General features: G+C 53.6%; 11 protein-coding genes across 11 annotated transcripts; 3 read left to right on the top strand and 8 right to left on the bottom strand.

Moving 5' to 3' along the window:
- Positions 1–85: 85 nt before the first annotated feature.
- M409DRAFT_17103 (uncharacterized protein) lies at positions 86–1,113 on the top strand (the record flags this gene model as incomplete). Its single annotated transcript, XM_033803911.1, has 3 exons — positions 86–170; positions 223–465; positions 518–1,113. 3 exons carry the CDS (start codon positions 86–88, stop codon positions 1,111–1,113), a joined length of 924 nt encoding a protein of 307 aa, XP_033674046.1.
- A 104-nt stretch (positions 1,114–1,217) lies between these two features.
- M409DRAFT_62748 (uncharacterized protein) lies at positions 1,218–2,869 on the bottom strand (the record flags this gene model as incomplete). The annotated part of the gene is made up of 5 exons (XM_033815300.1): positions 1,218–1,747; positions 1,803–1,941; positions 1,992–2,389; positions 2,440–2,656; positions 2,714–2,869. The coding sequence occupies 5 exons, from the start codon at positions 2,867–2,869 to the stop codon at positions 1,218–1,220; spliced, it is 1,440 nt and encodes a 479-aa protein (XP_033674045.1).
- A 676-nt stretch (positions 2,870–3,545) lies between these two features.
- Positions 3,546–4,276, bottom strand: M409DRAFT_35421 (uncharacterized protein; the record flags this gene model as incomplete). The annotated part of the gene is made up of 3 exons (XM_033810395.1): positions 3,546–3,799; positions 3,852–4,024; positions 4,227–4,276. The coding sequence occupies 3 exons, from the start codon at positions 4,274–4,276 to the stop codon at positions 3,546–3,548; spliced, it is 477 nt and encodes a 158-aa protein (XP_033674044.1).
- A 559-nt stretch (positions 4,277–4,835) lies between these two features.
- M409DRAFT_17100 (uncharacterized protein) lies at positions 4,836–8,190 on the bottom strand (the record flags this gene model as incomplete). Its single annotated transcript, XM_033803910.1, has 2 exons — positions 4,836–5,072; positions 5,125–8,190. The coding sequence occupies 2 exons, from the start codon at positions 8,188–8,190 to the stop codon at positions 4,836–4,838; spliced, it is 3,303 nt and encodes a 1,100-aa protein (XP_033674043.1).
- A 618-nt stretch (positions 8,191–8,808) lies between these two features.
- Positions 8,809–10,072, top strand: M409DRAFT_62745 (uncharacterized protein; the record flags this gene model as incomplete). The annotated part of the gene is made up of 2 exons (XM_033815299.1): positions 8,809–8,841; positions 8,894–10,072. 2 exons carry the CDS (start codon positions 8,809–8,811, stop codon positions 10,070–10,072), a joined length of 1,212 nt encoding a protein of 403 aa, XP_033674042.1.
- Positions 10,073–10,245: 173 nt separating this feature from the next.
- On the bottom strand, positions 10,246–10,781 carry M409DRAFT_17098 (uncharacterized protein; the record flags this gene model as incomplete). Its single annotated transcript, XM_033803909.1, has 2 exons — positions 10,246–10,378; positions 10,429–10,781. 2 exons carry the CDS (start codon positions 10,779–10,781, stop codon positions 10,246–10,248), a joined length of 486 nt encoding a protein of 161 aa, XP_033674041.1.
- A 636-nt stretch (positions 10,782–11,417) lies between these two features.
- On the bottom strand, positions 11,418–12,434 carry M409DRAFT_49634 (uncharacterized protein; the record flags this gene model as incomplete). Its single annotated transcript, XM_033811293.1, has 1 exon — positions 11,418–12,434. One exon carries the CDS (start codon positions 12,432–12,434, stop codon positions 11,418–11,420), a length of 1,017 nt encoding a protein of 338 aa, XP_033674040.1.
- Positions 12,435–12,909: 475 nt separating this feature from the next.
- Positions 12,910–13,342, top strand: M409DRAFT_35513 (uncharacterized protein; the record flags this gene model as incomplete). Its single annotated transcript, XM_033810410.1, has 2 exons — positions 12,910–13,068; positions 13,133–13,342. The coding sequence occupies 2 exons, from the start codon at positions 12,910–12,912 to the stop codon at positions 13,340–13,342; spliced, it is 369 nt and encodes a 122-aa protein (XP_033674039.1).
- Positions 13,343–14,958: 1,616 nt separating this feature from the next.
- On the bottom strand, positions 14,959–15,792 carry M409DRAFT_17095 (uncharacterized protein; the record flags this gene model as incomplete). The annotated part of the gene is made up of 1 exon (XM_033803908.1): positions 14,959–15,792. One exon carries the CDS (start codon positions 15,790–15,792, stop codon positions 14,959–14,961), a length of 834 nt encoding a protein of 277 aa, XP_033674038.1.
- Positions 15,793–16,569: 777 nt separating this feature from the next.
- On the bottom strand, positions 16,570–18,082 carry M409DRAFT_62743 (uncharacterized protein; the record flags this gene model as incomplete). The annotated part of the gene is made up of 2 exons (XM_033815298.1): positions 16,570–16,707; positions 16,763–18,082. The coding sequence occupies 2 exons, from the start codon at positions 18,080–18,082 to the stop codon at positions 16,570–16,572; spliced, it is 1,458 nt and encodes a 485-aa protein (XP_033674037.1).
- A 467-nt stretch (positions 18,083–18,549) lies between these two features.
- M409DRAFT_17093 (uncharacterized protein) lies at positions 18,550–22,143 on the bottom strand (the record flags this gene model as incomplete). The annotated part of the gene is made up of 2 exons (XM_033803907.1): positions 18,550–21,705; positions 21,754–22,143. The coding sequence occupies 2 exons, from the start codon at positions 22,141–22,143 to the stop codon at positions 18,550–18,552; spliced, it is 3,546 nt and encodes a 1,181-aa protein (XP_033674036.1).
- Between the last annotated feature and the right edge of the window lie 147 nt (positions 22,144–22,290).

Raw genomic sequence — 22,290 nt, 5'->3', positions numbered from 1 at the left:
AATTACTTCATAGCCATTGGAACAGCAACCCGAGAAGAACAACCAGATAAGGTCTATATAGACCTGTCCTCAATCCCAGGAAACCATGTTAGAATGGCTATTTGGCAAAAGCTTCGACCCGGAGAAGGAAATCCCAAGTCTTGAAGGCAAAGTGATCCTCATCACCGGAGGTATGTTCTAGCTTAATGATCCTGCCTCGTCCTTCTCTAACTCCATGTGAAGGAAACACTGGTCTAGGAAAGGAGACGGTCTTGCAGCTCGCGAAGCATAATCCCAAGGAGATTTATCTTGCGGCGAGAACACCGTCAAAAGCGGAAGCTGCGATCGAAGAGGTCAAGAAGGCGGTGCCCAATGGCAATATCTCGTACCTGAAGTTGGATTTGACTTCCTTTGCGTCTGTGAAAGATGCTGCTGAGGAGTTCAGGAGGCGATCAGATCGATTGGATGTCTTGATAAACAATGCTGGTAAGCATGTTCTCTCACAAAGGCTTCATGTTGACTGACATACCTGTCGTAGGCATCATGGCCGTTCCCTACTCCAAAACCAAAGAAGGCTACGAGATTCAATTTGGCACGAACCATCTCGGCCACGCACTCCTCACGAAGCTTCTCCTGCCAACACTCCTCAGCACAGCAGAGAAACCCGGATCCGATGTTCGAGTAATTAACGTAAGCTCAGAAGGCCATATGTTCGCTCCTGGTATCATTTACGACCAAGACAAACTTGAGAAGTATCAGACCTTCCGTCGATACGGCCAATCCAAATTGGCCAACATCCTCCACGCTCGGGAGCTGCAGAAGAGGTATCCTTCCATCACAGCGACGAGTCTTCATCCGGGCGTCATCGCTACAGATCTCTACGCCTCGCAGTTGAAGACCAACATCCTAGCGAAAGTCTTCCTGCCCTTCATCAAGCCGTTCTTCATGGATGTACCAGGAGGGGCGAAGAACCAGCTATGGGCGGCAACGGCGCCAGCAGAGGAAGTGAAGAAGTCGTACTACTGGAAGCCTGTTGCGATTGCGTCGAAGGGCAGTCCATTCTACGCGCAGAAAGCGAATCTGGCGAAGGAGTTGTGGGAGTGGACGGAGGAGCAGTTCAAGAAGTGGGAATAATTTAGGCAATCGGTTCGAAGCTGTACACATCATCCATACGACAGAGTACATAGTAATAGTCCGAAGCACCTTAGTAATACCTGCATACACCTGTACAAATCCCTCTACAACTCACTCTTCCCCCCATCCACCCCCTCCACCATCACCTCCCCCTCAACCGGCAAATAAAAATTGAACCTCCCATACGGATCATACCGTCTCTTCAGCCCCCTCAACTTCTCCAACCGCCAAGGCTCATACCCATACAGCGCCTCCCGCGCCTCATTGCCCGCCGCATAATTCACATACGAATGCAACTTCCCATCCTCACTACCCCTCACAAGCGCCTCCTGAATCCTCATCCCATACCTCCTCGCCTCCTCGGCGAGATCAGTCCGGGCGCGAGGCCAGTTCATCAGATTCCCTATCAGGATCCCGCGCTTGCGGTCGGGGTAGGCGGTGGAGGCTTCTGGGACGGCGCGGACGGCGGCGCCGCTGTAGCCTTCTATGAGCATGGAGGAGAAGTGCAGGTCCGGAGGGGTGCTTTGGAGGATGTCGACGGCTTCGCGGAGGGCGGTGGTGTTGTAGGATGAGAGGTTCACGGGGTAGTCTGCGTAGGAGGGGCCGCCGGGTTGGCAGACGGGGGAGGATAGGTCTGGAGGTGGAATGTTAGATGGAGGTATGCGGATACGTCTATGGAAGATACGTACCCATGCCGAGGACTTTGGAGAAGCCTGGAAACTCGGTCACATTCGGCGTCGACATGATGGGTCCGAGAGCATGAAAGGGGTCTGTGTATTTCGAAGGCAATTTGGAGCCTTGGTAGAACACTGTGAAGAGTAGCGTATGCTGGGATGTCGTCAATGCCCAATAGTATCCTCCTACGCTCGAAGACTTACGACAGAAGGATCGATCTCTGGCACAGGAATAATGAAACCCCAATGTCCAAGTTCCACCGGAGCCTTTTGTCGCTGCCTCTCGGCCTCTTCATACACAGCCTCAAGCTTATCCGTGGAGAAAGCCATGACATCGTAAGACCACAGTTCGTTCTTAGGAGTCCGGTCGTGGATCCGGTACTCGAACGAAGTGACAATCCCAAAGTTCTGTCCAGCACCTCGCATAGCCCAGAATAGGTCGGGGTGTTGTGATTCTGATACGGTTACGGCGGAGCCATCGGCGAGAACGACGTCCGTGGAGATCAAGTTATCTGTCATGAGTCCATACCGCCCCTTTAGAAAGCCATGGCCGCCACCTAGCATCGGCGAAACAATACCTGTACATTCGCAGGCTCCCGTGGCTGTCAAACCATGTCAGCATGTCCTCTTGATCCTGCAGCTACCAACTTACTCGACTGCTTGCCACGAGCCCACAAATGGTCAATCAGCTCCTTCGAAGTGATTCCCCCGCCAACAGTAGCACTCTTGCCATCCTCCGAGATGGTCACATCGTTCATCTGCCTCATATATATACCAACACCATTCTTCATCTCACCCAAAGACTTCGTGAAGCCATGTCTTCCAGAGACGGCAAGGAACGGCTTCCCTTGTTCATTGGCATATCTGATCTTGTCGACACATCAATACCTGGTCTTCAACCGCTCGAAGGGGGCAGAGTGGTGTACCGTATTCTGTACATCCTCTTGCGTAGCAACCTCCACCGCCATATCAAACTTCGGCGCCGCCCAACCCGCCACAAACCGACTCGTGGCATTGCTGAAACAGTCAGACCCAGGTCGACATATTTGGGCACCGACGGAGAGTAGGGAAGCGAGCTTCATCTTGCAGTGAAACAATCGATGGAATGAAAAGAAGAAAAACAAACGAACAACCAAGTCCCTCCCGCCTGATTACAGCGCTGACAATTTGTAGTCACCATATGGACCGAATATGATGAGACCTCATCCAGGGCATAGAAGGTAGGAAGGATCGGACTGTGAGCCCTAGTGCACTATCGAGGTCATTGCAGTTCAGCCTCGCGTTCATGGCATCGAGTCCCGAGCTCGCTTGTCGTTCGAAGTAATGTAGCCCGACCGGAGATAGCGTCATACTTGGCGGTGTTTCATTGCGCTGTGAATGTTAAGCAGTTCGTAGAAGCTGCTCGGTACACTTATGTTGATCGCGGTTGGACACCGTTGGAGCACGAGCTGGCCATCGTGAGCGGCACCAAGACCGCTCCACTCACCTGACGGCTCCACTGGATATGTGACAGGAAAGTGAAGGAACAAAGACAATTGTTGGGTGTTCATCGTGAAGGCCTTTTTCTCATGCCGCGTACCTAATATACAGCAGCGCTCAAAGCATTTACACATTCTGCTACTTGCCATCTGCGAGAGGTGCTCTCCCATGCACTTGACCGGAGATAGCACACGCCTTGCTTTTGGCCCTCAATGCATCCCGTCGTACGCCGAATGAGAAATGGGTCGAATGGTCGGATTTCGTGGGGACTGGCCGTGTCTACTCGACGTCGCCCTTGGTCTCGAAGTTCTCGCCCTCGACCAAGTCAGGTATCTCGTCGTCATCGTCATCCTTCTTGCCCTCCTCTCCCTCGCCGCTCTTCTGCAGACTCTGGTAGCTCTCGGCCAGCTTTCGCAGGGAGGCTAACGAGTCTGGGCCGAGCTGGTTGAGAATACCGGGGACCAACTCGGTCAGCTCCTTGTCCTCGCCAGCGCCATAGATGGCGAAGGTGTTGGCGGGGACAGAGGCGTGGACTGCAAAGTCTCAGTGTCCGTTCATGTGTGTATGCTGATATGCTTGACTCACCCTTTGGAGCAGAGAAGTGGATGACATTGCCGTCGGACTTGAACATGTTCACCTCCTCAATGGCCGTAATTGGCTGGACGTTCATCTTCTTAAGAGTGGTCTGCAGCTTCTTGTCGTCGGTGCCGGAGCTCTTGTGGACCTTCTTGACCTTTCGTCTCGGGGTGCCCTTTCCTCTGCAAACGACTCGTTAATGCCATTTCATCTCCACGTGATATAACTCTTTCAATAGTCTCGCGCAGTGGCAAAATGCCTACTACGACTCTCTCGGATGCGATAGTTCAGGGAGGAGTTTGCTTACCCTGCGAGCGGTCAGTACATATTCAAACGCAATTTCACCGCACGTGAAGGTATTTCGGTCGTCGCAAGTCGTAGAACATACCAATGCGGACTGCATTCTGCATGCGTTGCAGCTTGGCCTCATCCATGATTGTAATTTTTTGCCTCGAAGCTGTAAATCAGACCAGCTCTTTCATCGACAAACGGGTGGGTGGAAGTGTCGAGATGTTGGTGATGAAGTTGAAGACGCTCGGCTGTTTCCGCGGTGCGGTTTCCGCCAAGACAGGTGCGGGGCCTCCGATTCACCAGCTCTGAGTTCGCATGTGAATCGACGGTCATGAGAACAGGTTGAAGATACGAACAGCACAGCAAATAGAAGTCTCGCGCATTGCAACATCCTACTCGTTGCGAGAACAACCATCCCCGAAAATCGACAGGGGACCATGGCAATCTGTTACTCTTCACTCTGCTTGAACGCGAAGGTTTTTTGGGGATCGCTGAACACCACCAAGAGTCTGATTGGCAATCCAGTCGTTTTCAAGAGCAAGCCAGCAGCAGCGTCTTTGACACCGAGACGGCTCATTTGTATCTCAACATTACTTTACGTCTGCCATTCCTCTCATATCTATACATGCAACGCCTGTACAAATGCTCACTCGCTCTATGATACCTCCACAAACAAACAGACGTGCCGCTGGTCCGGCAGATTTATCTCGTCTCGACAAGCAAAAAGTGCATGGCCAGGTAGCCCAGCAGAAGGAAAACGCCGCAGAAGACGGCAAGCCCAACGACATCGCTCCACAAGGCGAGGACGTTGAACCCGAAGCTGGATAGAATGGCCGAGCCTGGGACTTCGATATCGAGGCCGTACTTGTGGTCGATGAGAGATAGGTAGCGGACTTCGTTGACGATGAGGCCTTCAAAGCCGTAATGGAAGATGGACAACTGTGGTGCATGTTAGCAAATTGTCGAGACCGTACTGGTTGATAGGACTTACTGCCTGCAGCCATAAGACTGGCTTTGGGATCGTCTCGTGGTTGAGCAAGAACCCTCCGAACAAGAGACTGAACAGCATGACAAGCACGCCGAGAAGGTTGGCCACGCCCGGATTGCGGACAACAATGCCGATGAATAGGCAAATCATAGCCGAGGCCAGGTTGAAGAGAACGATGAACAATATGAACTTGAAGAACTCGCCCCAGGCGGGGATCAAGCCGGTCATTGGGTAGACGATGCAGCCCATAATAAGTGGTGGAAGAAGTCGTAGAGGGACCACGTCGAAGACGACTTTGGATAGGTAATAGGCGATAGGCGAGTAGTATCCCTTGGATCGTTCGCGGAGGAAGAGGAGCCTCTCAGGCGCAAAGACTGTCAAGGATGTAAGAGTGCTAAAGCCGAAAAGAGCCAGCAGGAAGAAGAAGAATCCCAGACGGTTCTGGAAGCCCTTGAGATCGTCAGTCAGGCCATAGAAGAGGAATCCTAGGAAGACTGCCAGCACAATTGCGATGGCGTAGTGAGTGAGCATGAGCATCGGGTTCCGGTATAGGTTTCGCCATGTGCGGCGCGACAAGATCAGGAATTGAATGTGTGGCCATGGCTTCTTATAACCCATGACCTTGCTGCCATTCGTGCCGTTTGGAGCCCCTGGAGGGTGACCATTGCTGCCTTCTGCGGTAGACACTGCATTACGGGTGTCTTCCTGCAATTGCCTCGCCACCTCCGATTCCGCATACGCAGAGACCAGTATGTCGAGATTCGTGCCCGTCCCGCTCTCAGCTGGTGGCGGCAGGTTGTGAGGATCCTCATGTGGTGGAGGCACGCCTTGTTGCTTCGAAAGTCTGAGCCATTGCTGCTGGCTCCTCTGTATATCTCTTTCGAAGTTGCTGTCATCGCTACGAACACTCGATGGTGGAGGGTACTGGTCTGTGCTCTTCCTGGTGTAGAGCTGCCTCTCCTGCTGTTGGCGAATGCTCGTCTTTCGCTTGCCCTTTGGTCTAAGAAGAGGTTCTGCTTGGCCTGAGCCGACGGACTCGCCGATGCTGACATTGCTCACGCTTGGGATGCTCTTGATTGCCATGGTCGAGCTTGCACGGGTTGTCCTGCCATCGCCGCCGTCAGAGCCGAGTCCAATATCTTCGACATCGTCTATCTCATTGTGTGAAGTAGCATGCATGGTCAAGTCGACGAGGTAATCAGCGATGTTGAAACCTGGTGGACATGAGTAGCCAATGCTGTCGAAGTAACCCTGACAGTCCTTGAAAGGTCCACTGTACACAGTTCGTCCTTCAGCTAGGAGAATCAACTGGTCAAAGAGAGCAACAATGTTGGAGCGAGGTTGGTGGATCGTGAAGACAACAGTCCTGTTGTAGGTCTTGACCAGAGTCACCAGGCACTCCACAACGTTGAAAGCGTTGAAAGCGTCCAGACCAGAAGTTGGCTCGTCCAAAAACAGGATGCTGGGGCTGGTGACCAATTCGCAGGCAATGCCGACTCGTCGCTTCTCGCCACCAGAAATACCACGTCCAGTCTCCTCAGACCCAATGATCTGATGTCTGATGTTGTAGATGCCCAGTTGACGTTCAACATCTTCCACCTTCTGCTCCTTCGAAGCACGGCTCATTGATTTGGGAAGACGCAGGAGCGCAGAATCCAGAATTGTCTCATGCACAGTCAAAGTTGGAAGCATGGTGTCCTCTTGGTCCACGAAGCCGATAACATTCCGGTACTGATCGTCGGCAACCTTCTCGCCATTCAGCCAGAAGTCACCGGCCACCGTGCCACGCTTCTTCTTCCGAGCAAGAATATCCAGGAACGAAGTCTTGCCTGCACCCGATGCGCCCATAATGGCCATAAGCTCTCCAGGATGCACAGAACCTTGGATGTCGTACAGAATCTGTCTTCCTTTCAAGTTGTAAGAAACGTTCTCGAAGTAAAGCGCAGCCGGCTTGTGGTCAGCCAGAAGTCGAGCATTCTCTTCTTCCTCGTCGTCACCAAGACGGATGGCGCTGTACCCATGTCGTGCTGATCGCCGACTGAGGAAGAAAATCAACAAGATCACGGCGACCACGAACAGGGCACAGCCTGAGATGACGCCGGCAATCAGTGGCGTGTTGATGGTCTTGATCGGCCGTTCGTATCCTGGGACTTCGGTCTTGTACAGGCACTCCCCACTATGGCAGTTAAGAAGAATGCTGCGATCGCCAAACACGCTCGAGATCAAGCCGTTCATGGCGGGTTCCGAAAAGCTGCTTCCATCGTCCTTCGAGCCACCGTCAGTGCTAACGCTCTTGAACTCAGCAGGGCCCTTTATTTCCTCAGCCAGGAAATCTGAGATGTCAAGACCTTCTCCACCACAGAGCATGCGATCAGCAATGCAAGAACACTTGATATGCTCGCACTTGTACTGTGTGGTGTTCTTATCCTCTGCTGCCTCGAGCTTCCATTCGCAAGTATCCAGAGCACAGTAGAAACTCTCTTTCTGATCCACCCAGAACTGAAAGTTGCACTCTGCTCTCTCAGCATTACAACTAAACGTTGCCTGCGGCTTCTGCCCCTTTAAAATGTCCAAGATCTTGCGATTGGTGATATCGCAGATCTGAAAGTTTTCCTTTTGTACCACACCCTCTCTGAAACACACTCCATCTTCGTTGTTCGGCATCATGGCATTGCAAGCGTCATTTGTCTTGCACACATTGCAATTGATGCCCTCCCAGCCCTCTTTACATTCACAAGGGTTGTCACCATCTCTGGGTGCACGATCCTTCCCATCTGCAAGCGAGCCGCATAAAGGAAGACTGCAATCTTCACCGCCATAGCCAGGAGGACAAGAACACTTTCCGCTGCTCTTGGTACAGTTACCGAACTGCAGGCAGGCAAAGTCTTCCAGGTTACAGTTGAAGCATGGGGGACAGTCTTCTGGTCTCTTGTCGTAGAGGGCAAACGGGTCGCGCGAGAGGAGGGCGTCGTTGGTAGTATAGTACTGGTTGATCTGGTGGCCGGCGAGAGCTACCCAAGGGAGCGAAAGAAAGGTCGCTATCGACGCGATCTGTAGGGAGCGCCACATGGCGAAGCTGGAGAGCTCGGGGTCGTAGGCAGATGCGCCAAAGGTGTTTCGATTCACGGTGCCCGGCGCATGGACGAGGACAGGGACAAGAAGAGAAGAACGGACTCGGCGTAAGGAGTGGGAGTTGGCATGCGAGCAATTGCAGACGAGACAGGCAGGTGGATGATGGGCATACGCCTAGCGCGATAGGTAGGGTGACGGCCGCGGTGTGGCGGGGACAGCTCGTGGACTGGTGGATTCAACCGCCGGCCCGCCCAAACGATGCCTGCTGCTCTACACGTGGCCTGCACAGCATCGGCATGCTTTCACTTGACAGCTCCAGCGTGACTCGTCGGCAGGTCTCGTGATAGACATCATCAACCGAGAACGGCTCCCTTGACGACGACGGCGCGGCAGTGGTTGTTTGTTGACCGGCGTCGCAAATCTGACTTTGGCTGACTTCGCGGAGACGTGGAGACGCTGAGGGAGACTAATAGAAAGTCGCAATTACATCCACTCGCAAGTGCAATACATACGCCCTAGACAAGACATGTGGATGGTTTAAAACATTTGCCTCTCCTTGGTCGGGATTCACATCTTGTGCTCGATCACTCTAGTGATATCTAACAATCCTTTAAGATGGCTCCGATTCCACCCTTTGCCGTTGAGCAGGTAGGCCACATGCAGAAGAAGTCAAACTAAGGCTAACAGAATGCTCCTATAGTGGATGGACGAATACGAAACAAAATGCAAATACCAAATGGCGGAAACATGCTGTGCATCGATATCGATCAACGAACTAGTCGAACTATCCGACAACAAACAGATCAAACCCAGCGACCTCATCGACCTATCCTCTGCACAAGGCTACGGGACCACCAGGGGAAGCAATGAGCTCCGAAACAACCTCAGCGCCCTCTACTCCAGCAAAGTCGGAACGCCCCTATCCCCAGACAACGTCCTCATAACGCCCGGAGCCATCGCCGCCAACCACCTCGTCCTCTACTCCCTCACAGGCCCCGGCGACCATGTCATCTGCCACTACCCAACCTACCAACAACTCTACTCCATCCCCGCCACCCTCGGAGCCGAAGTCGACCTGTGGAAATCCAACCCAGCAAACAACTGGCTCCCGGACTTCGAAAGCCTCAAATCCCTCATAAAAGAAAACACCAAACTCATCATCTTGAACAATCCACAAAACCCCACCGGCGCCATCCTCCCCAGATCCCTCCTCCAGAAGATCATCGACCTCGCCGAATCCAAGCAAATCACCATCCTCTCCGACGAAGTCTACCGGCCCTTATTCCACGGCATCACGCCCATGGACAAGGACTTCCCGCCTTCGATCCTCTCCATGGGCTACAAGAACACCATCGTTACAGGTAGTCTCTCGAAAGCGTACAGCCTAGCCGGCCTCCGCGTCGGCTGGATTGCGAGTCGAAGCCCAGAGATTATCGAGGAGTGCGCCAAGACGAGAGATTACACGACCATTTCCGTCTCGCAGCTCGATCAGTCCGTGGCTGCGTTTGCACTGTCTCAAGACACGATCCACTCGCTGCTGAGTCGGAATATCCAACTTGCGAAGGCGAATCTGGAGCTTTTGGAGCGGTGGATCATCAAGCATGATGAGTACTGCTCGTGGACGAAGCCGGTGGCTGGCACGACGGCGTTCATCAAGTTTGAGCGGGATGGGAAGCCGATCGATGCGGCGGCATTGTGCAAGGACCTGCAGGAGAAGACTGGCGTGATGATATTGCCGGGTGACGTCGGGTTCGGTGAAGAGTTCAAGGGGTACGTGAGGGTGGGCTACGTGAACAAGACGGAGATCGTGAAGGAATCATTGGAGGAGATGAGGAAATACATGAGGAAAGGGTATGATGATTTGCCGCTCAGTGCATGAAGAGTGTGTCTATCAAGTGTCACGCTGCATGTTCTCTCGGTTGAAGAGTAGGTGTACAGCAAAAGCAATCTCATCGTCAATCCTCGCCTGATGTCGTCGAACCCACGTCGTTGCATATCTCATGCACGCCCAGCATTCCACCGCCCACCGCTCGACGCCCCACTCGCCATCATCTAAGACAAACTCGTGATTGGCATATGCATCTCCGTCTTCATGCCGTACACGCCATCGACAGCAGTCGTGGAGGTTGCGTTGGGCTTGATGCGACCCCACGCAGTTGCGGTGTCGTACGGAGGCTTGCCGAGACTGTGAACATGTCAGTTGCGGTCCGCGAGGCAGGTGTGAGGTCAACTCACCACTTATCCTTATAGTCCCGCGACAACTGCAGCGTCGTACCATCCCACTCGAAAGCCACATTATTGTTCTTGCAAAGAGTCCAGCCGGAACTGTCCAGAGTAGACGTCGAGTTGAGCGGCACCGTCCGAACGCATGTCGTGTTCACCTCGAGTCTCTCATTGACATCGATGAAGTGGAAGGCGAGGTAGCTCGACTGGTTGGAAGCAGCCTTCTTCTCGAACAAAACGAAGTTGGTGATTTGCCAGGGGATCTCCTCGATTTTCGGGTCGCAGTCCTTGACGAGTTTGCGGAAGGAGGCAGGGTTGAGGGCGAGGCCGAGTTGGAGGATGGCGAGAAGAATGATGAACAGCATCGTGGCGGTTGTCGAAGTGCTGTGTGTGTTGGAAGAATTGGTGTGGTGTGTGCGAAGGTGGAGGGCACTGAAGATGAAGGAGTGGCGGTGGAGGAAAGATGGCGCTACTTGAAGAATTCGTCTCGCGGGCTGCGCGTGAGTGAATGTGAGCAAACACGTGTCTCGGCGTTTGCAAGCGACAAAGGCAGGAGCGACACCAACTGCTTTTGAATCTTTTGAATTTGCATCTGCGAAAGGCACTGCGCGAAAATTATGTGGTTTGGCCGATGGTTTCACACGGCATGACGACGCCATGGAGCCGGTGTAAGGGGCAAGTCGGACAAGATGCACGACGAAGAAGCAGAGTAGCTTGGTACAACTGCCGAGCCCTTTGATTATGCGTTAGTCGCGTCACTGGGAGGCTGGGTGATACTCAAAAAATACGGCTGGCTCATGAAGTAGCTCTTGATACAGTTCCTAAAACCTCAAGCAGGTCGCCACGCTCTTCTTCCTTGATGTCCAGCATCGATCCCGTTTTCACAATTTGGCCGTAAAAGCACGCAGAGTGGTATCCTACATGTTCCAGACGCCAACGCTTCGACTTTGAGAATAGGCCTTTTTCATATCGTCTCGCGATCTCTACTCAGCTCGGCCGTCCTACTGCTCCTTCAAAATGAGGTTCTCGCTTGGCTTGACCCTCTGCGCCCATTCTGTCCAGCTACCGTCATAGACTCGTCTGCTCCCATCGCCATAACCTGCTTCTGTCAATGCAGCATCGATCACAGTCGCGGTGACTCCAGTGCCGCAGCTCGAGATGACGGGCTTCTTGGGGTCAACACCCTTCTGCTCGAAGATCTTGCGCAGCTCATCTGGAGGTAAGAACGCTTTGGTCTTTGGATCGAGGAGAGCCGGTACTGGGACGGAGATGCTTCCTGGCATGTGTCCAGAAGAGAGACCAGGTCTTGGCTCCGGATCAACACCCTTCCACCGCCCCTCTGATCGTGCGTCGAGGATCTGCACACCTTCGTTGCCTTCTTTGTTGTAATCCAAAGCAATTTCACGGACCTCTTCGAAAGCAACAACTCTGCTCTTGTCGAGCTCTGAAACTGGGTATTCCGTCCGCTCAAACGTCTCCTGTTCCCCTTCTTCTACGGGATAGCCCTGTTCAACCCACAACTTGAAGTTGTTCAAGAGGTGGACGCTCGGATGACCAAAGACCTTGAACGTCCATGCGACACGAGGTGCAGAGAATATCCCAAGCTCAGCGGTGTCGTACACAACAATGGTGTCGTCTCTCTTGATTCCAAGCTCGCTCAGGGCATTGGAGAAGACCTCTGGGCTGGGCAGCATGTGAGGATACGGGCTGGACGTATCGGCAATCTTATCGAGATCAAAGAATCGCGATTTGCGAATGTGACCCTTCTTGAAGACCTGATAGCCATTGCGTTTCTCGGGATCGTTTGGCAGGAACCAAGAACCACACACCGGGACTGTCCTGGGCGCCGTCGAGAGTCGGGAGGGCGCATTTTTCTGCAGTGACTTGTCCAACTCGGCCGGTGTGACGAGGTACGAATCGAACGAATACGGGCGGCTCATGGCGGAGGATGTGAGACGGGATCTGAGGAACTTGTTGGTGGTGAGGACTGGACGTCGAAGGAGAACAGCGGCAGCCATCGTTATCAGTTTTTCGTTTCTCAACGGATTGTTTGTCGCTAACTGAATTCTGCCATGTTGGGGACAGAGGGCGAGCGACGAAGTGGAGAAGGGCGTGTCTACAGAAGAGCTCCCTTGTACAACGATAAAAGCTCCCTCCGTCCTAGCAGCGCAGGAAGGAGCTACTGTCGTCGCGCGAGACCCCACAAAATTGACGCGAAATGTTCCGATGAGGCAGGCGCACGGACGTTGAAGTACAGGGATCAAGCTCACGGGAGGGCGGGAGCAAGCGAGAAACCCTGTTTACCAAACCTCACTCGCGCTTTCGACAACTATTAAAGCAACTGCGACTCCTGCTCAACTTCCGTCTGCACCTGCACCAGCACAAACAACATCCGCACCGACAACGCGCCCGTTGGCAGCCACACACTCCCGCACAGACCTTTATCGTCACATCCACTTCAAGTACAAACACCGCATCATCACCGTCGTCAAGATGAAGGTCACTATCAAGGGCTACAACGCCGTCGCCGAGTGGAAGTGGGCTCTTCCACCAGGTTGCGACGACACGTGCGGCATCTGTCGCGTCGTCTTCGAGGGCAGCTGCTCGAAGTGCAAGTATCCGGGCGACGACTGCCCCATCGGCAAGTCTACTGTTTGCACCTGCATCGTCGTCGTCGATATTGACTAACCTGTTTGCAGTCATCGGCGAGTGCAAGCATGTCTTCCACATGCACTGCATCACCGACTGGATCCGCTCCGAGGCCTCGCAGGGACGCTGCCCAATGTGTCGCCAGGTCTTCCGCGAGAAGGTCGCCCACTCCAAGAAGACCAGCGGCTCTGGCCCTGGTCCTGGCAGCGGTGGTGCTGGCGCTGCTAACTCGCGTGCCTCGTCCTCCACTTCCGCTGGCACCGCCCGCTCTCGGTGATCAACCCGCGCTCGTCACTGAGACCGAACTCGGCACGACACCTCACCACTCACCACTGCTTGACTACACGCGACTGCCCACCACTCTGGACGGACGCCACACTGTACACCACGACTGCTTTTGCCTAAATTGACCGTACGCCACCGCCGCCGCCTTGTGACTCACACATGCTGAGAATCTATACTGATTCGAGTCATAGGATCGATACGCTTGTTTGAAGATGAAGAACGAATTGCTGGGACCCCTGTACGAGTAACGCTGCTTGTTGTTGAAGATACCCTGTACAGCTAGCGCTTTGTTTGATCATGCTTTACGGACTGTCAGGATGGAAGGAAGGATACTGTTTGGGAGACGCTTGTATTGCTGCCAATATCGCCTGGTGCGTGAGGGCTTTGTGGGACCGACTGCTCGAATGTTTACTGTACGACCTTCTTGATAGCGCTGAATGCAAATGCTATGAGATCAAATCACCGCCTCCATTTCAATTTTGTCTGTTCATGCTACACATACTCGCGAGTCAAGCACCTCTCGCGCGGACATTTCACAGAACATCCTTCAACATCACACAATGTCCAGCATTCCTCTCCTGCAATACCTCGCAGGGTCGAGCATCCCTCGAAATCACTCGAATGAGCATCCCTCATGTCGAATATACCTCATGTCGAGCATTCCTCGTGTTGAGCATATTTCCTGCTGAGCACCTCTCGTGTTGAGCACCTCTCGTGTTGAGCACCTCTCGTGTTGAGCACCTCTCGTGTTGAGCACCTCTCACGTCGAGCATCTCTCACGTCGAGCATCTCTCACGTCGAGCACCTCTCGTGTGGAGCACCTCTCGTGTTGAGCACCTCTCACGTTGAGCGTCTCTCACGTCGAGCGTCCCTCACGCCGAGCAATCTTCCGTGAACACATCCGTTAAAGCAACCCCTCTTTGAGCATCTCTCATGTCGAGCATCCCTCATGTCGTGCATACCTCGTTGAATATATCTCCTCGAACTTGTCACCCCAAGCGCACTTCCCACGTCGAGCCCCCATTTGCCGCCGAAATATATCTGAGCCTACCTCAACGAGTATATCTCACCATCGAGCCCTTCTTCTGGCGCAATGCCGTCCCTGGAGCGGAAAGCATCCTTTCAAGGCCAACGACTGCGTCAGCTTTGAGCTCAGGTCAATCTGAGCGATCTTCCAGCCCAGATTTTCGCTTGCATAGATCAGGAGCTTTGCTCCTGGCCCAGCTGTGGGTAATGTTGAGAGTGAGCGGAGAAGTGAGGACAGAACCAGGGAAAATTGAGTATCGCAATCAAGGGCTTAAGTAAAGAAAGGAGTCACAAGGAGCGAGGAGCAGAGAAAGGAGGAGATTGAGCATAAAAGTAAAGATATGAATGAGCTTCCCAGCAAAGGCATAAGAATCTAGCAATGAGGACTCCAAGGAAGATCTCCTTTATCATTCAAAGTACATCCAAGGCATCGAGATCCTTCCGGACCTAATCCACCAAACCAAAGGACGACTCTCAAATCTGTCCGAATCGCAACCTCTTCTTTCTCATAGCCTCCAAACCGTTCCCTTCCCATCCATCCATCACACACCACATCCTCACGCATATCAGACATCCCTCCTCCTACCAAGGCGTAACCTCCCTAGTATAATAAACCTCCGGCTCCACAAAGCCTCTCCCCCCAACACCACTCCCCCCACCACCACCAACCATCGCCCCCATCCCCATCCCCCGTCCCGGCACGACCGTCGACCTCGACACCGCACTCCCATCCCTCCTCCTCGCCCTCTCCCTCATCTCATCCCCCCTTCGCGAAGCCATCCTCTCCGACGAAGAAACCTGCGAAATCGAATCCTCCGGCAGGACGGACATGTCGTCGTCATCGTCGTCGTAGTCATTCGCCCGACTCTGGTAGGTTTTGGATTTGGATTTGGATTTGGACTTCTTGCTCGTGGCGTACTTGACCAAAGCCCTGGAGTCGTCGATGGGTGGGAGGGTTTGGTAGTAGGGTCGAATACTCCCCGCGGCGCTGCTTCCTCCGTAGCGAGACTTCTGCGATGAGGGGTGGTGTCTTGATGAGGAGACTCGGCTCCCAGCATAGCTGTCGTTGTTGATCACACTCCGTGGGTAGTCGATAGCCTTCAGAGGACTCACGCTTCCCTGGCCATAGTAACTGTCCGCCATACTCCCCGCATAGACGCCTTGATACGGTGGGTCCTGAGCGCAGCCTCCGGTGCCAGAATGACTGTACGAATCGTCGAGACCCCTCGAGTAGTTTGGCAACGGCCCCGTCATGCCCCCAATGCCATTGAGCCCCAACGCCGCAAAGTTTGCAATGGCCTTGTCGAGCTCGATATCCGAAGGCGCGGGCGTGAAGTACGACGCTGAGATGTTGTAGGCGTAGCGGGAGTGGTCGGGGCGTTGTTCGGAGTAGGAGAGGTCGATGGAGCGGTACATGTTCCTTGTAGAGATAGATAGGGGAGGGATCACCGGTGAAGTTGAGGAGACACTTGCACCAAGTCAGGGAATGGAGGGAGGAAGGACTTACCTACTACATAAATACGACCGAGCAAGGCCGCGACAAGGCAGACAGGACTACTCACTCCATCGACAAGAAGACACCGACAAAGGCTGCCGAGCCATGAAGAACGCCCAAAAGCCGCGGCACAGCAATACGCCTTCTTCCTCCAGTAGGTAGGCTGGCGATAGCATTGACGAGGCGGGCAATGATATGTTCATCACGTGTCGCAGCCTACCTCTCGAGCCCGCCTCGCAAATCCTTCGAGGCTGAAAAGGCAAACGAATATGGTTCGCGATGCCTATAGCTCTGTTCTATAGGAACGCGAGCCGACGCACCGGGGCGTAGCACCTAGCCTTTCCGTCTCAATGGATAGTGGTTGGTATGTCTGCACGTCCGCCCGAAGCGGTTGCCTTCTGCTAAGCGATTCGCTCTTAGGGGCAAGCTTGGGCGGCCTCTTGGTGTGAGTGAGGCAGTGGGGGTTTCTTCTTGCACTTCTTAAACGCGGCACAACGGAAGCCATTGAGAGGTGGGCTGCATTGCAATTTGACATCCGTGCTGGGTTGTAATTTCGATGACTCGATCGAGTGAGGAGGGAGAAGGATTTGGCAACGCTAGTCGCAGTTGCCTTCTTGTGTGGAAACTTACACTTTTCAGTCCGCCACGTTATCGCAGTGGTGCGTTGGTCTGGGTTAGAATGGTACATGGTATTATTATTACAATTCGTTGTGGCCTTCGTATGCGCTGGCGATGTTCTCGACCTGTCCGGGCTCTTTTGGCGGTTTCAGGTTGCCCTTCTTGAGCTCCGCAAAGGCGAGATCGAAGCGAGCGCCAAAGAACCAAGCTGCGCCAATCTATCCCATTTGTTAGCATTTCTCCCAAAGACTCATTCTTCAGAATACGACTCACCATCACCACTGAGATGATTGCTAACGTTACAGCAATCGCGAGCCCAATGTACAGCACATCCTTCTTCGCTTCGGCCTCGTCGGCCTTCCTCCTCGCTTCTTCCGCCGAGTCTTGTGCCACGGTCTGCTCTGCTCCTGGAGGTAGTACTCGTGGTGTCTGTGTTGGAAAGATGCCCTCGATGAAACGCTCAATCTTGCCGCAAGCGATGCTGATTTCGAGGAAGTGAGGGTCGCTGGGGTTGTTTTTCCTGTGAATTTTCCGGGCATATCTCCTGAAGACGTCGCAGACAAGCTGCAGATTCTGCGTGGACTCGGTCATCAACTGACATGCAGTACCCTTGGTGATCTTGATATTCCGCTCGAAGAGGGTTGGGTTCTGGAAGCAGAGCTCTAGCGTTGCCATGGCCATGGACTGTGGGATTGCGACGAAGTTGAACACTGACTGCTCCTTGATGCCAGCCATGTAGAAGAGACACTCATCGGCTCTGTTGAGGGCGATGAGCACCATCTCGCTGCTACATTGCAGCGCCTTCTCCTGGTTCTCTGGCAGGAACAGCTCGTCGAACTTAGTGACATACTTCGACCACACCTCCTTTGGCCAAAAGTACCGCTTGTCGTCGTGGTCCTCTCGAATATCGCGGATGATATTGGTCTGTTGCAGCAGCTGTCCCATTGACTCCATCAACTCTGGTCGTTGCAGAAGAACAGGATTCGCAAGCTTCGCCTCAACAAACAAACGCGTCAGACCCTCACCTACGAGACCTGCAACGTAGTGACAGTACAGCTCATAGTCCTTGATCGTCTTGACCCCATTGGCGTTCAGGTCTGCATTCTTCGCATAATCTGCCATGCCATTGCCCATGCGCTGAGTGATGTCCTTGATGATGACCTTGTATTCCTCCTTGATCTTGTTGTATTCCTTCGCCACGCAATCAAACTTGACCAGCAGTTCACGGTCCTTCTCATTCGGCCCATTCTCATTGAACGTCCAGGTCTCGTCCTCGAGGTGGTCGTGAAATTGTCGCAGCAGGGGCTCTTTCCGCGCGATGTCGATGGTCATGTCATCCTCGATGGTGTCGAGCCCACGCAGGCACAGGTAGAAGAGACATGTTGGGACCAGCAGCTCAGGGTGCAGCTCCTTGATGACAGCAGCGAAGGACCGCGAGGTGAGGTCGAGGAAGCGAAAGCATTCTTTCAGATCAGGCCCTTCCTTGCTCTCGTCGCGCTCGTGCACGGGGTTGTGCCATGTCTTCCACTGGATGATGGCACGCAGTTCGGAGATGTGGAAGAGGTAGTACGCGACGTCGGCGGCGGAAGGCATGGCTGTACAGTGGCCGCGAAAGAAAAAAAGCTGCTGCGGTGTGGGTCAAAGCCGGGTGGAGCGAGCAGTGCGATTTTTCTGCTACAGCCGAAGATGGAGCGCGAGGGTCGACGAAGTGGTCATCAGTAGCACGTCGATTGGTGAATGGTCGAGGGAGGTTTTAATAGTCGAGAGAGGAGGAGTGTCAATTGAGACCGAGTTGCCCAGCAATTGGACCCCCGAAATGGTCAATGCGAAGGATTGGGTGCGGGGGCCCGCGCCCGAATAAACGTACGATGTGCATGTCTGTCTCTGCCATGCTCACAATTAGGAAGCACAAGACTCCTCGAGAGGATGGAACGAGCAATTACAATGTTTCATTACAACACGCGCGGCCGTCATGGGCCCGACAAAGCCGGATGAGCAGCTATCCTATGCACAGAGCTGGTCGTCGACCACAAGCGACGTCTTAGAAGACTCCCCTTCCATCAATCACTCCCACGACTCCTCAGCCTCCTCCCCAGGCCAGAGCCCACACTCGCGCTGAGGTCGACATTCTCCTTCTGGCTGTCATCAGCCGCCAGCAAACCACCTGCTACCGTCATCCGCGTGCTACGCTTCGTCGGTAGTTTGCTTTCGCTCTGTGACATGGGAAGTGGATTAGTACGCTGCTTTTTAAGTGGAGGAGGTGGCACCTTGCTGTTCTCAAGTCCCTCCTCAACACCCTGATTGCCAGCGGCGACAACTGTGACTCCTGCATTTGGCACATTAACATCTAGCTCTCGCAGGCTACTGTTATGGCTACTTGCAGTCTGGGGGCGCGATACAGGAGCCGACGCTGGCGCTCCCAGCAGAGGAGGTGCATCGAGGAAGACGTTTGTTTTCGTGGGACTTGATTGCAGCTTGGTCGGGATGCTCTTGATCTTTGAAGGAGATCGCTTGCCAGGTGACTTTGGCGGAGATGCCGGTGGCTCACCAACTTCTGGAATACCACGCATGCGGTTCAGAAGCGTCTGGTGGTTCTCTGTTCGTGGTAGAGTCGTCGGATAAGTATATTGCATCCTGGCTGGAGTCTGGCCGGTAATGGCGTACTCTGCAATCTGTGCTGCAGCATTGTTTTCACGAAGCTCGCGCAGAGATTGCTGGACCTCACCGTCTGGTGCCATCGTGGGTAGTGTCTGCATCAAGGCATCGGCACGATCTTTCATGTCGATGTCCAGTCCCTGAGTCCGGCCATAAGATATCTCGAAGTGGTCGCCGATGGTTCGGTAGCTCTCCTGAACGTTGCTTGCAAGTTGGTCCAGACTGGCGGTATGTGCACTGTGATGCTCTTCGTTTTGAGCTTGCACGCGGGAGACTATTTCGTCCAGGGCGACCAGTTGGTTGTCCATCTCTGCCATCTGCCCATCGACGATCCGGACGGTCTCGCCATGGACAGCATTCGTCGTCTCCGTGATCTTGATGGTTCGATCGTTCGCGTTCGTCCAGTCTGCCTTGAGCTTAGCCTTGATAGACTCTCGGGCTTGGATAGACGAGTCAATGAGAGTCTGGCCGTTGGTGGTCCAAGAGTCCATGCTGCTCCCATACGCCTGCTGGGCTACCCGATACTCGTCCTCAGAAGTCTTAACACGCTTGTTGGCAGTCTCCAGGTACCCAGTCATTCTAGCCTCTTGTGCAGCTGCCGAGTTGCTGACGAGCGAAGTGATTTGAGAGAGTAAAGTCTCCCTCTCCTTGGCCGCCACCTCTCGCTCCTTGTCGATGGCCTGCCGAAGCTGCTCGTGCGAGTTCTGACCAGCTTCCACGAAGTTCGTGTTGGCCTCAATGATCTCCTCTCGAAGTCTTTGCGCCTCGGCTTGCTGCTCATTCATGCGTCGAAGGAGATCCTCAAACAGAGTCTTGAAGTCGCGGCCTAAGGAGACGTAAGAATCCTGTAACTGTCCGTGAAAGGAGTCTAGCTCAGTCGCAATGCCGGCACTGATCCGCTGAGCGGCCGCCGAGAGGTCGTTGAGACCAGCACCGACTTTGTGCTTGACGTCCTCGCGAAGGATGCCGATCTCCTCGAGAACGCCGTTCATGTCGTCTCTCGCCTTGCTGGTCTGTGCGTTGACTTCCGATTGAGATACCTCGAAAGCATCAGCTTTTGATTTCAAGAAGTCTTTAGAAGTTTGCAGCTGTTGCAATTCATCCGACACGAAGGACTGCATCCGATCCGAGAGTGCTGCCACCAGGCTTTCTTGTTGGCCTCGCAATCCCTCAATACGCTCCTCCAAGCTACTTGTCGCCCCTGCAACGTGTGTCTGCGAGTCGGCCCATCGCATTCGATTCACATCTTGTAGGTCTGAACGCCTTCGCAGTTTCGAGTGCAGCTTGTCAACATGGCCTGTAGTGGTCTCCAGGGTGCTGAGCAAGTCGCCACCTACAACGGCCAGCTTCTCCTCAGTTTCCTCGTGAGCCTGGCGAAGACGAGTCTCCTCGGCGAGCGTCTGTTTGGTATGCTCCAGGACAAGCTCAGTCTTTTCGAGTACGCCTTGTGTGTTCTCCAGTCTCGTTCTAGTGCCCTCGTTATCTTTCTTGAGTGACTGGAAGTTGGTGGTCAACACAAATAGCTCCTGAACCTTGTTGCGGAGGTTGCTCTCCATTGTCTCGATCTTGTCTCGTTGCTCCTCGCTCAAGATTCTCCGTGACTCGGACTCTGTTGTCATTTGCTCGTACGTCTCGGCGGTGAGGTATACTCCATTACGCTGGCGAGTAGCGATGAGCTCTGATTTCAGTTTCTCAATCTCGAAAGTGAACTCTTTCAGAAGAGTCTTCTTGGACATCATCTGATTGATCTGGGGCTTGTTTCGAATGTTCTTTGCTCGGAAAGCGTAGTCCAGCGTGCTGATCGTCTCTTCCAAGTTGCTTTTCGCAGGAGACAGAGTTGCGATGATGCAGGTTTTCGTTCTGCCTCCTAACGAATCTTGCAAGAGACGGGTCAGTTTTGACTCGCGATATGGAATATGACTGCTTCGTTCAACTAGTGCATTGATCACTCGTCCAAGGGTGAGTAGCGACTTGTTGATAACCCCGGCTTCTGCTGCGCGCTTGTTCTCGGCTCCAGATCGTTGAATGTTTTCGGATCCAGCTAAATCAACAAGATTCAGTTTCCCGGAAGAGACGCAATCCTCGCCGGCGTCGGTACTTCGCTTGATGTAGACTGTAATCGTGAAGACGGTATGCGAACGAGAGGAGAGGTCGTTGCATTTGGTGGCGGCCACCTGTCGCTTATGGCTTCCGTCTCGCAGCAGCTTGATTCCTCTGGAGGCTGTCTTGATGTGGCTCTCTTCCATTCCTTGAATAAGAGTTGTCGTCCTGCCATTCTTGTTTGCCTCGTCGAATATCTTGAGCTTGGTGGTGTCTTCGGCAGATAAGAGATCGCGCAGCTCCTCGTTGTACAGTTCGATAAACGAGCACTTGACGCTGTGTTCGACCTTTTCCGATTCATCGTCTCCAAGCTTGGCGAACAATGTGTGTAAGACGCGCGGAATGATGCCTGCCGCCTCTGGGATGGGCAGCACATCTGTCACGTCTCCCGACATGGTATAGGTCTTTCCAGTACCAGTTTGTCCATATGCGAAGATTGTGCAATTGAAGCCATTCAGAACCTAGCAAGCCGTCAGTTTGGTATGCACAATGTCGTCGATATTTCCTACCTCGTCAAGAATGGGTGCAACCACTTCATCGAAGACCATTCCTTGGTCGGCAGCAGGCGAAAAGACTTTGTCAAATTGATATGTCTTGTTGCTGAGCGCGCTCGGTCCCATCGACAATTCCACCTTCTTGCCCTTGATGCCATCGGTCGAAACGACGACTCCACTGTTTTCCTTGACCTCGCGATCGTTGCGTCCTCGACATCGCACCACGACATTGATATTCGTCTCTTCTGCTCCTTCTATCTCGAGTTGCGCCGGGCCTGGGGCCTTTCGCTTGGGCGTGCGGCTCCTCGACGATCCGACACTGTCGGCGGGTGATACTCTGCCTGTCAGAGTTGGTGTTGCTGTGTGCGCTCTGTTGGGGCCTGGACGGCCGATGTTGGGGCGCATGGTGGGCACTTTGCGAGACTGACTGGAGCCTCTCGAGGTTGAAGATGCCGCCATGGCCGTGTCGCGAGTAAGATATTCCCACAGAGCAAGAGGCTTGTGCTGGGATGGACCTGCAGGTTTGGCGTCGGATGTTTGTGTTTACTCCGG

The sequence above is a fragment of the Zasmidium cellare genome (genome assembly GCF_010093935.1).
Source record: "Zasmidium cellare ATCC 36951 unplaced genomic scaffold M409scaffold_2, whole genome shotgun sequence".
Classification (NCBI taxonomy): Eukaryota; Fungi; Ascomycota; class Dothideomycetes; order Mycosphaerellales; family Mycosphaerellaceae; genus Zasmidium; species Zasmidium cellare.
The sequence above is the reverse complement of the archived record's forward strand: the minus strand, read 5'-3'. Positions and strand labels throughout refer to the sequence as shown.